Source organism: Cervus canadensis, chromosome 14 (genome assembly GCF_019320065.1).
Source record: "Cervus canadensis isolate Bull #8, Minnesota chromosome 14, ASM1932006v1, whole genome shotgun sequence".
NCBI lineage: Eukaryota > Metazoa > Chordata > Mammalia > Artiodactyla > Cervidae > Cervus > Cervus canadensis.
The window spans coordinates 13945407-13958765 of NC_057399.1; the positions used below are offsets into that span (position 1 = coordinate 13945407).

The 13359-nt window shown below is 39.4% G+C and overlaps 1 protein-coding gene across 5 annotated transcripts in view; it reads right to left on the reverse strand.

The window, feature by feature from the left end:
• UNC13B (unc-13 homolog B) overlaps window positions 1-13359 on the reverse strand; it is a 203353-nt gene that overhangs the window by 142408 nt on the left and 47586 nt on the right. For all 5 annotated transcript variants that reach the window (XM_043486619.1, XM_043486623.1, XM_043486622.1 and 2 more), the window contains 3 exons: window positions 9476-9593; window positions 8293-8416; window positions 3137-3210 (listed from right to left, as the gene is read on the reverse strand). In XM_043486619.1, the coding sequence (XP_043342554.1) occupies window positions 3137-3210; window positions 8293-8416; window positions 9476-9593 (316 nt within the window). The remainder of the gene's footprint in view (window positions 1-3136; window positions 3211-8292; window positions 8417-9475; window positions 9594-13359) is intronic.

Here is a 13359-nt window from a genome sequence, read left to right on the forward strand (position 1 = left end):
AATGGAAGAGAACAGAGTACTGTTAAATGCCACAAGATAGAAGAAACTTTGAAAATACGTCAAGTAAAGGAAGACAGTCACAAAGGATCATATATCGTATAATTCCATTTATATGAATATCTATTATAAGCCAATGTACACAGACAGGAAGTAGATTAGCGGTTACCTAGGTCTGAGAAGGATACTCCCGGGATTAGAGTATAATAGCTAAGGGCACAGGGCTTCTTACAGGGCAATGAAAATGCTCTAAAATTGTGATAAATGTACAACGCTGAATATACTAAAAGCTACTAAATGTGTGAACTATATGCTATGTGAACTGTATTTCAATAAAACTTGAAAAAAAACAGGGAGGCCTAGGAACGGATGAAGAAAATAAACTTAGTGAGCGCAATATACTAGAATAGAAACAGAAAGCAAAAAACTCAAGAGTTGAAACTATAGACCAAGAACCATCATTTTTAGAACTTGGAAAATTCTACAATTGTGTATCCTACATTTTAGGTTTTTGTTTTTGTTTTTTTTAATTGTTTTAACCCGTTCATCTGATTCTACATAAAGTAAAGCTTGTAAAATAAAAAATACAATGCATCTCTTTACTAGGAAAACAAAGATCAAAGTTTGGAAAGCTGTATACCACTCCACAGGCAGGGTTTGGGAAAACAGAAATACAAAGGGTAAGGTGAATATAAAGATGGAGTGGATTTTGGCATTTACCAAGGCAGACTGAAGCTTTCGATGAAGAAAAGTTAGGGTGCTGGCTTGGATATGAGAAAGGTTATGCAGCTTTAATAACAGAAAGCCTACTAAAGGTTTAGATAAGGTAAGGAAAAAGCCTGAAAAGAGTAGTTCATACTTGTCCCACTTCTTCATCTTTGAGTCAACTCATTGTGGGTTGAATTGTGTCCTTCAGAAAGGTATGTTGTGGGGACGTCTGTGGTGGTCCAGTGGCTAAGACTCCGCACTCCCAATGCAGAGGCCCTGAGTTCGAGCCCTGGTCAGGGAACTAGATCCCACATGCAGCAACTAAGACTTGACACAATCAAATAAATATTTTTAAAAATGAAAAAAAGATATGTTGTGAACTCCTAAGCCTCAGTACTTACGAATGCAACCTTATTTGGAAATAGACTCCCTGTAGATGTAACCGAGTTAATCCAATGACTGGTATCCCCAGAAAATGAAAGGAAATTTGAATACAGACACAAAAAGAGAGAACGTTTTGTGAGGACAGGCAGACAACACAGGAAGGCATGTGACAATGGAGACAGAGACTGAAATAATGTGTCTGACAAGCAAAGGAACAGCAAAGGCTGCTGGGAAGCACCAGAAACTAGAAGAGAAGCATGGAGCAGCTTCTTCCCAAAGCCTCCAGAAGACATTGATCCTACCAAAACTGATGTCAGAATTTCAGCCTCCAGAACTGTGTGAGAGAATATATTTCTGTCATTGTAAGTCACCCAGTATGTGCTACTTTGTTTTGGCAGCCCTGGGAAACCAACATACTCATCAAATCACGCTTGGTGATATTTCACACTGTCAAGAATTTCTGCCTTAAAACTCTTTTCCTTTGTTCTGAAAACCTTTTTCTGGTTCTCCGGAGGAAGGCATGGCATCTCACTCCAGTACTCCTGCCTGGAAAACCCCATGGACAGAGGAGCCTGGTGGGCCGTGGTCCATAGGGTTGCAAAGAGTCAGACAACCGAAGTGACTTAGCATGCACTCTCTTTTAGGCGGCTCTTCCTCAGACTTCTTTGTTTCGCAAGATTCTATCTTTGAGGTTTCCCAAAGTTCTGTCTCTGTTCTTCAACACTCGCTCTACCTGCTTTACCTGGGCGTGTGCTCCTGTTCTTATGACTTCAACTGCTACAAATACGTTAATGAATCCAAAGTCTATGCCTGACCTCATCCAACCCTGAGCTTCAGATTCTGTCAGGAGGTTGCTTTCCAGTCATTTCCACAAAGATATACCCTTGCACTCCAAATTCTAAAGGAAATCAACCCTGAATATTCATTGGAAGGACTGATGCTGAAGCTGAAGTGCCAATACTTTGGCCACCTGATGTGAAGAACTGACTCATTGGAAAAGACCCTGATGCTGGGAAAGATTGAAGGCAGGAGGAGAAGCGGGCAACAGAGGATGAGAGTTGCATGGCATCACCGACTCGATGGACATGAGTTTGAGCAAGCTCTGGGAGATGGTGAAGGACAGGGAAGCCTGGCACACTACAGTGCATGGGGTCGCAGAGTCAGACTCAACTTAAAGACTCAACAACAACAACTCCAAATTCTACCTCTGTCTAATCAGACAAATGCTCTAACAGACCAGCATGTCCTAAGTAAAAAACTTACCTTTTCCCTCTACTACCACCAACAAAACATTCCCCATTCCTAATGGCCCAGATTGAGCTGACTGTGTTCTATTCTGTGCACCAACCTCATCTCTGGAAATAAGTTAGGACAGCGGAACTAAGCAACGCGGTAGTCTAAACAACAGCACATAAATAAGGATACATATCCAAAAATCTGGGAATGAGCAGGAAAAAAGCCTTCTGCCCATCTCTGTTCCAAGAGGACAGACTCCCTAATATAAGCTTGCTCCTCAACAGTCTAGAGTCACACTAGTCCCAATTCAGCCACTTCTGGGGGACAATGGGAAGAAAAGAAAAAATGGATAGATCTTTCCAATAACAGGCAATATTCTAGCTACCTTTTTTTCTTTAATACAGTTTAAATTCTTTCATTCTTCAGCATGTTTCCGAGTCACTTCCTTAAAGCGTCCTATACAGACACTCTTCACATTGTAAGTTTCCCTGGTGGCTCAGCTGGTAAACAGCCTGCAATGCAGGAGACCCCAGTTCAATTCCTGGGTTGGGAAGATCCCCTGGAGAAGGGAAAGGCTACCCACTCCAGTATTCTGGGGCTTCCCTGGTGGCTCAGCTGGTAAAGAATCTGCCTGCAATGCAGGAGACCCTGGTTCGATTGCTGTGTCGGGAAGATCCGCTGGAGAAGGGATAGGCTACCCACTCCGGTATTCTGGCCTGGAGAATTCTGTGGACTGTAGAGTCCATGGGGTCACAAAGAGTTGGACACGACAGAGCAACTTCCACTTTCACATTGTAAAAACAGTTCCTACCTCATTGTCAGGTCCCAAGGCATTGATTTGCTCCAATTTGTAGGTCCAATATCTAGCTTCCTCTTCTGGGATATCTATCATAAAAAAAGAAGAAGCCATATTACCAGGGTAATAATTTAATCATAGGTAGATAATACTTTATTAAATGATCCTAGTGAGAAGGGTGGTAGTGACAGACTAATTTTACATGTTCTTGCCATGAACATTATCTTGAATCTTCACAAAAACTAAAATAATATATCATTATTCCCATCGGATCAGAAGACTTAAAATCATGAATATGTCAGTAAGTCCCAGAGCAATTATAGATTCAACACAGTCACTATTAAAAATCCCAGTTTTTTTGCAGAAATATAAATGTTCATAGCAACATTATTCACAATAGTTAAAATGTGGAAGCAACCCTAGTATCCATCAATGAATGAATAGATAAGCAAAATGTGATATACACATACTAGGAAATATTATTCAGTCTTAAAAAGTAAGGAAATTCTGATACATGCTACAACATAGGTGAACCTTGAGGACACTAGGCTAAGTGAAATAAACCAGTTACACGCAGAAAAGCCAAATGCTATATGATTCCACTTATAGAAGGTACTTAGAGTAGTCAAAATCAGAGACAGAAAGAAGAATGGCAGTTGCCAGGGGCTAGGGGCAGAGGAGAATGGGGAGTTACTGTTTAATGGGTAGAGAGCTTTAGTTTTGCAAGATGAAATGAGCTATGGATATGACTATGGATAGTGGTGACAGTTGCACAGAGCTATGAATGTATTCACACCGCTGAACTGTATATTTTAAATGGCTGAGGTACTTGATTTTATGTTATGTGTATTCTACCCACAACAAAAAAAAAAGCAAAGAAAAATGATATACATAGCCTTTTTCTATATATTTAAGATTGAATGTAACAACTTCTAAAAAAATGAAACATCTTTTAAAAACATCAAATATCCATATATTCAGCACAAAAGAGAACCCAGTCTGAGACAAAATATGGATCAGGTCAGCTCTGGTGACATTTAAACAGGTAGACTTTCTAGCAGTCCACAAGAAGGAATCAAACACAGCCCTTTCTCCTTTGTCCTTCCTAGGCAAAATTTCACCTCCTTCCCCTCAAACTACTTACTCTGCAGTAGTTGGTGACACTATTTCAAAGTCTGACAATAAAACCTTCGAGTAATTTACTAATTTGTTCAGTACTCCCCATCCATAAAGTGGTGTGCTCTGCATGTGCTGAAAGGAAGAGAGGCGGGAGGCAGAGCGGCTGCGCTGCAGTCTGTACGCTCTGATGGAGCAATTCACCAAGATACACACACAGCTAAGGAGAACACAGCGAAGGACAGTGGATGCGTTAGAATACGCGCTATTTGTGTTTTCAAAGGAGATGGGACTTAAATATATGCTTATAGATGCAAAGACTGACCCTGGAAAGACCCACAAGTATTAACTGTGGTAGCCTATAACGAAGAAAGACAACTGATTTGTGAGGGAGACCTAATTTTTACTGGGTAGTTTTTAAACCATGGTGCATGTATTACTGCCTCACTGCTCAAAATAGTTTTAAGAAGAAAAAATATAGAGCTACAAGGATGGTTATTGCAGTACTATTTAATAGCACAAACTTAGAACAATCAAAGTACCCAACAAGAGGAGTGGTTAAATATATATTAGTTTAAATTAAAAGCCCAGGCTCTGGAGCCAAATCATCTCAAAGTTAACTTTACCACTTACTACCCAAATGATCTCAGGCAAAAGATTTAAATACTTTGTGCCTCTGTTTCCTCATCTCTAAAATGGAACTAATAGTTGGGTCTACCTCAAAGGACTAAAGTGAAGATTAAATGAGATAACATGTACATGCTTAGGATATACCCACTGGTACACAGTTACTGATCAACAAATGCTATTTTTACTATTACTGTGCATTCATACACTAAAAGCAAATGAACCACTGAAACACATTTTATATAACATTAATATTATAATTATGTAATTAGTAAATAAAACAGCTCAAAATAATATACAGTGCCATTTTATAGGAAAAACTGTATACATGTATTGAAAAAATATGTAAAAAAATATCTAGTAAATGAGATTGTAAGAAATCTTTGTCTTTTTGTACACCCGTATTTTCCAAACTTACAACATGATTTTAAAAATTAAAAGTTAGAATTTTTAAAAGATGATGGTATAAAATTTAATAGAATATTTCATAGGTTTCTGAATTATCCAAAGGAAAATTCCTTTGCTGAAATATGGCATGCTACAAGCCAAAATCTTCCTTAAGAAGGACCCTTTAAGTTTTTAAAACCTATATCCCAAACATGGTTATCATAGAGACAAAACCTTATTAGCACACTTACAATAACTCACAAAGACATTTTTTACCTTAATGTTTATTCAAAAAAATGTATTAGGCAACTATTATGTGCCAAGCAAATACTATAGATACCAAAATAAACTATCCAAGTGTTCTCATGAAACAAAATCTAGAAAGAAATGTATATTTCTCCCTATGACACAATATAATGATGCAGTTTTGAAAGAGGGATGCTTGCTTAAAATGCAATGAGAAGTGGACTGACTGATTTCTAGCATGACAGTGTAAGGAGCTCTACAGATCTATTTCCTAGAGAAACTGAACATACTTTTTAAAAATGCCATTTAAAGTCTCTAGAAGTAGAAGATATTAAGAAGAGGTGGCAAGAATACACAGAAGAACTATACAAAAAAGATCTTAATGACCCAGATAACCACGATGGTGTGATCACTCATCTAGAACAGACATCCTGAAATGTGAAGTCAAGTGGGCCTTAGGTAGCATCATTAGAAACAAAGCTAGTGGAGGTGATGGAATTTCAGCTGAGTTATTTCAAATCCTAAAAGATGATGCTGTGAAAGTGCTGCACTCAATATGCCAGCACATTTGGAAAACAGAGTGGCCACAGGACTGGAAAAGGTCAGTTTTCATTCCAATCCCAAAGAAAGGCAATGCCAAAGAATGCTCAAACTACCACACAATTGCACTCATCTCACATGCTAGTAAAGTAATGCTCAAAATTCTCAAAGATAGGCTTCACAGTATGTGAACTGAGAACTTTCATATCTTCAAGCTGGATTTAGAAAAGGCAGAGGAACTAGAGATCAAATTGAGAACATCTGGTGAATCATAAAAAAAGCAAGAGAATTCCAGAAACACATCTGCTTCATTGACTACACCAAAGCCTTTGACTGTGTGGATCACAACAAACCGTGGAAAATTCTTGAAGAGATGGGAATACCTTACTTGCTTCCTGAGAAATCTGTATGTAGGTCAAGAAGCAACAGTTAGAACTGGACATGGAATAATGGACTGGTTCCAAATTGGGAAAGGAGTACGTCATTGTCACCCTGCTTATTTAACTTAGATGCAGAGTACATCATGCGAAATGTGGAGCTGGATAAAGCACAAGCTGCAATCAATTGTAGGGAGAAATATCAATAACCTCAGATATGCAGATGATACCACCCTTATGGCAGAAAGTGAAGAGGAACTAAAGAGCCTCTTGATGAAAGTGAAAGAGGAGAGTGAAAAAGTTGGAGGACAGGGAGGCCTGGCATGCTGCAGTCCATGGGGTCGCAAAGAGTCAGACACGACTGAGCAACTGAACTGAACTGAACTGAAAGCCTCTAGAAATGGTCCTAAGAGCATACAGAAGAAGAAACATATATTCAAGAAAATCAACTACAACTTTAAGTGCTGTATTTGAACGAAGATCCTTCCCCACCCACCCCGCTCCCAGTTCAAGAAGACAAACTCCATTCCAGACTAGTATAGCTAAGAACACAGCACCAAGAATACAAGCAACTCAGCCATAAGCAAGAACTCCAACTGTTTTCCTCTTCACCTGAAACTAGGCCTACAGATACGCAAGAAAGTCTGCCTTCCTTTCTGTTTTTTGTAAAGTAATAGTTGTTCTGAGTTTATTATTTCTGAGCTTACTGGAAAATCATGCCATTTTTACTCAAATCACCATAAGGTACAAGATAAAAACAGACCAATATCTGCAACAAGAGTATACATGAATATCGGTAAACAGTCAAAATTAAAACTGAAAAAAGTAATTAAATTAAACAAGATACCAATGTTTAAAAATTGGTAAGTTACAAAACATTGGCAAAGATGTACAGAAAAAAAGACACTTGAGACATAGTTGGTAGGAATATAAACTGGCACAATCCTTTTTTTTTTTAACACAAGCAACTTGGCAGTACTATGAAAAGTGACAATGAACATATCTTTTTACCTATTCCTTAAATTCTACTTTAAGGAATTTATCTTAGACTCATAAATGGGTACAGATAAAGCTGTTCACTATAGCAGCATATACACTAAAAAAAAAAAAAAAAAACTGGAAACAACCTACATGTCAATCGATAAACGATTGCAAAAGAAAAAGGACTGCTTAATTTATGATATAAAGAAACTATTGAGATCAGCGAGGTAGATAAGTACAACATGAAATGATGTCCGAGATAATCTGTTTTATACAACACTATCACCATACATACTACACAAAGTATGACCCAAATTTGTCAAAATAAATTTCTAGAGAAGAAATTTCTTGTGCCTAAACCAAGACACAAGAAACTCAACAGCTTATTTCTGGGGAATGCAAAAAAGGTCAAAAGAAGCAGGAAGAGAGACTTAACCTTCTATCCATATACGTTCCCATACTGTCTAAACTTTTCCAATGAGTATGTATTTTTGTGTGATTTTTTAAACTACTATTCTGTTTATTAGTACTACTTTAATGTTTAAATTGACAAATCATAGGGTATATATTAACTTCAAGACAATAAATGTGAAAATATTATCTAAAGAATAAGTCATTGATATTCTCTGACAAGCATTTCATAAGTCATCATGAGAAATGGTTAATAAGAAACTAAATGACTTGAAAAGAATGCTTTTAGTGTGGACTCTTTAACGAGCACCATTCTAGACTTTACTTTGCACACACCCCAGCTTGGTGTTACAGGGAAGAGAACAGAAAACAGAATGCCCTGAAGGGGGAACGGCTGACAAAAGACACAGTAATAAAACAACGAGAAACAACTTCAAACCGTATTAAATGTAAAAAGTGTTAAATGATTTTTTAAATCAGACTCACCAAAAGGCAACTCAAATCTTGTATCAAGCAAAATTTTATGGGGAGTTGGGTTTTTAGTTCCACAGATTTCATCATCTTTCATTAATGTCTCTGCCTCCAACGTGGACCATTCCCCAGGCCCTTCCTAGAAAACAGAGATCTAAGATTAAACTTCACTCTTTCAGGACTGCCCCTCAGTTAAAAGCACATGTGTTTTTCTCTCATTTTCCCTGTCAGAGAGCTTCTGAGGGCCACTCACATCCTAACGAGGCAAACACACCAGAGTCACCACCGCCTCCGCTGTAGGAGGCTTCTGTCCTCCCTCTCCAGTGGAAAGGCAGTTTTCACTGTGCTCAGCTTTCTGCCAGCCCACCGATGATAGAATTTCCAGAACACTAAACTCAAAAACAAGGCATCCCCATGGATCAATATTTAATTTGTACGATTCTTAATGACTATGTCACTTAATACATCACTTCTAATCACTAAAGAGCTAGTAGCATCGCTAGTGAAGCTGACCTGAACTGGGGCCATAGTGAAAATATTCAGTCAGTGACATAGGAAATGATGCTGAGATACATTCTCATCTGGTAAAGTGCAATGGAAATTCAGTGTTGAAAACACTATGAAGTCAAGTGTGAATACCAATTGCCAAACCTGTAGTTCCTTAAACTTTGTTAGGGCTATAAGTAGAGAAGGAAGACTGAAATCAGGTCCCTAGGATCAGTGATTCAAAGAGCTGGCCAACAAAATTTGATGGGACTCTTCTCAGAACAGTGTCTTAGAGGAAATTCAGAAGCCACAGTTTTCCTAGACTGACCACTCTCTCGCGCTGTCTCTCTCACACACACACATACTCTCTCTCTCTCCTTTTCCCCGTCCCTCGCGCTCCCCTCCTTCACCCTGCCGGTCCCACACACACCCCCACCCCATGCACAGAGTATACAGAGGGGCGAGCTCCCTGACAAGGCTAGAAAGGTACTCCGGCAGCCCTGAGTTCAGTCACAGGGCAGAGGGAAGGCCAGACTTAAATAAAACCTCCTGACCCTCTGGGTGACATTAGGAATAAGCAGGTATCATGTCCTCTGGTTAGAAACGGGACAAAAAATCTGAAATATATGGATGAACATTATCTGAATGCAGCGAGGGTGAGGAGAAGCAAGGGCTAGAGCCATACCTCCAAAGCAGCAATGCACTGACTGACCTCATCTGACTGACGAATCGTCTTCAGCGCAATCCACACAGTCCCCACCATGGTGTCCCAGATCAGTCCTTTGTTCCATACTTCCACACTTAGACCCAGGTCCAGGCGACTAATCTCACTAAAGGAAAGAAGAAAGCCCTTTTTTAGAAAACCTGGTAATATAATAGAAACAGCGATATCTGTTTTGCTAACCCTCATCAGGATCCTGTCATCAGGAAAAAATCAAAATGTCCAAGATGCTTCGACAACTCTCTGTATTCCTAGAGACATACGTAGGTGTGCACAGAAAGTTTCCTCTGTCAATCTGTCCCTTCTCCCTTGGAGCTACAGTCATGGGCAGACTGACGCAGTTTCACAAGAAGAATGAGAGCTTTACTGCCAGCAGTGTCTGCATACAGTCTCTGAACTTAAGCAATAATTTCACATGTTTTATTACAATACTAGCACTGCCCCCAAGGTATACCTCTGGACAAAATGTGGTCCACTGGAGAAGGGAACGACAAACCATTCAGTATTCTTGCCTTGAGAACCCCATGAACAGTATGAAAAGGCAAAAAGACAGGACACTGAAAGATGAACTCCCCAGGTTGGCAGGTGCCCAATATGCTACTGGAGATCAGTGGAGAAATAACTCCAGAAAGAATGAAGGGATGGAGCCAAAGCAAAAACGACACCCAGTTGTGGATGTGACTGGTGACAGAAGCAAAGCCGGATGCTGTAAAGAGCAATATTGCATAGGAACCTGGAATGTTAGGTCCATGAATCAAGGCAAATTGGAAGTGGTAAAACAGGAGATGGCAAGAGTGAACATCAACAACTTAGGAATCAGTGAACTAAAATGGACTGGAATGGGTGAATTTAACTCATGACCATCATATCTACTACTGTGGCCAAGAATCCCTTAGAAGAAATGGAGTAGCCGTCATAGTCAACAAAAGAGTCCAAAATGCAGGACTTGGATGTAATCTCAAAAATAACAGAATGATCTCTGTTCATTTCCAAGGAAAACCATTCAATATCACAGTAATCCAAGTCTAAGCCCCAACCAGTAATTCTGAAGAAGATGAAGTTCAATGGTTCTATGAAGACCTACAAGACCTTCTAGAACTAACACCCAAAAAAGATGTCCTTTTCATTATAGGGGACTGGAATGCAAAAGTAGGAAGTCAAGAAACACCTAGAGTAACAGGCAAATTTGGTCTTGGAATACAGAATGAAGCAGGGCAAAGGCTAATAGAGTTTTGTGAAGAGTATGCACTGGTCACAGCAAATACCGTCTTCCAACAACACAAGAGAAGATTCTACACATGGACATCACCAGACAGTTAACACCGAAATCAGACTGATTATATTCTTTGCAGCCAAAGATGGAGAAACTCTATACAGTCAGCAAAAACAAGAAAACTTCTTATTGCCAAATTCAGACTTAAATTGAAGAAAGTAGGGAAAACCACTAGACCATTCAGGTATGACCTAAATCAAATCCCTTACGATTATATAGTGGAATTGAGAAATAGAATCAAGGAATTAGAACTGATGGACAAAGTGCCTGAAGAACTACAGATGGAGGTTCGTGACACTGTACAAGAGACAGGGATCAAGAGCATCCCCAAGAAAAAGAAACACACACAAAAAAACGGCTGTCTGAGGAGGCCCTACAAATAGCTGTGAAAAGAGAAGCAAAAAGAAGAAAGTGAAAAGCAAATACCCATTTGAATGCAGAGTTCGAAAGAATATCAAGGAGAGATAAGAAAGCCTTCCTCAGTGATCAATGCAAAGATATAGAGGAAAACAACAGAATGGAAAAGACTAGAGATCTCTTCAAGAAAATTAGAGATACCAACAGAACATTCCACGCAAAGGTGGGCACAATAAAGGACAGAAGTGGTATGAACCTAACAGAAGCAGAAGATATTAAGAAGAGGGGTCAAGAATACACAGAAGAACAAAAAATACAAAATAGATCTTCATGACCCAGATAATCACAATAGTATGATCACTCACCTAGAGCCAGACATCCTGGAATGCAAAGTCAAGTGGGCCTTACGAAGCATTGCTATGAACAGAGTTAGTGGATGTGATGGAATTTCAGTTGACCTATTTCAAATCCTGAAAGATGATGCTGTGAAAGTGCTGCATTCAATATGCCAGCAAATTTGGAAAACTCAGCAGTGGCCACAGGACTGGAAAAGGTCAGTTTTCATTCCAATATCAAAGAAAGGCAATGCCAAAGAATGCTCAAACTACAGCATAATCGCACTCATCTCACATGCTAGTAAAGTAATACTCAAAATTCTCCAAGCCAGGCTTCAACAGTACATGAACCATGAACCTCCAGATGTTCAAGCTGGATTTAGAAAAGGCAGAGGAACCAGAGATCAAATTGCCAACATCCGCTGGATCACTGAAAAAGCCAGAGTTCCAGAAAAACATCTATTTCTACTTTATTGACCACGCAAAAACCTTTGAAAATGGATCACAACAAACTGTGGAAAATTCTTCCAGAGATGGGAATACCAGACCACCTGACCTGCCTCTTCAGAAATTTGTATGAAGGTCAGGAAGCAACAGTTAGAACTGGACATGGAACAACAGACTGGTTCCAAATAGGAAAAGGAGTACATCAAGGCTGTATATTGTCACCCTGCTTATTTAACTTATATGCAGAGTACATCATGAGAAATACTGGGCTGGATGAAGCACAAGCTTCAATCAAGATTGCCAGGAGAAATATCAATAACCTCAGATATGCAGATGACACCATTCTTATGGTAGAAAGAGAAGAAGAACTAAAGAGCCTCTTGATGAAAGTGAAAGAGGGAAAGTGAAAAAGTTGGCTTAAAACTCAACATTCAGAAAACTAAGATCATGGCATCTGGTCCCATCACCTCATGGCAAATAGATGGGGAAACAATGGAAACAGTGACAGACTTTATTTTTTTGGGCTCCAAAATCACTGCAGATGGTGACTGCAGCCGTGAAATTAAAAGACACTTACTTCTTGGTAGAAAATTTATGACCAACCTTGACAGCATATTAAAAAGCAGAGACATTACTTTGCCAAAAAAGTTCTGTCTAGTCAAAGCTATGGTTTTTCCAGTAGTCATGTATGGATGTGAAAGTTGGACTATAAAAAAAGCTGAGCACTAAAGAATTGATCCTTTCTAACTGTGATGTTGGAAAAGACTCTTGAGAGTTCCTTGGGCTGTAAGGAGATCCAACCAGTCCATCCTAAAGGAAATCAGTCCTCAATATTCATTGGAAGGACTGATGCTGAAGCTGAAACTCCAATATTTTGGCCACTTGATATGAAGAACTGACTCACTGGAAAAGACCCTAATGCTGGGAAAGATTGAAGGTGGAAGGAGAAGAGGACAACAGAGGATGAGATGATTGGATTGCATCACCCACTCAATGGACATGAGTCTGAATAAACTCCGGCAGTTGGTGATGGACAGGGAGGCCTGGCGTGCTTCAGTCCATGGGGTCACAAAGAGTCGGACATGACTGAGCGACTGAACTGAACTGAACTGACAGGAAACTTTGAGGAAAAGGCAAGGCTTCTTTACCAGATATATGAACGGGAGTCGAAGAAAAAGTAAAAGGGCCCCTGAGAACATCTAATCTTGATGAGAACACGGGGTGACGCAAGTGAGGGACGCTAGAGTGTGGTAGTTCACACCACGCAGTCCCTGCAGGACCCAGTAGTCATTATCAGTTAAAGCAGGCATTGTTACTTATAAATGAAATGATCCCAGGATAATAATAAACACAATGATTTTCCTACAATAATAACTAGGAAAAAATATTTGAAAAGAAACTAGAAAGAGCCAGACGACAACTAAGCAGAAGCAAGCATCATATATGGAAGAATATCAGTTAGG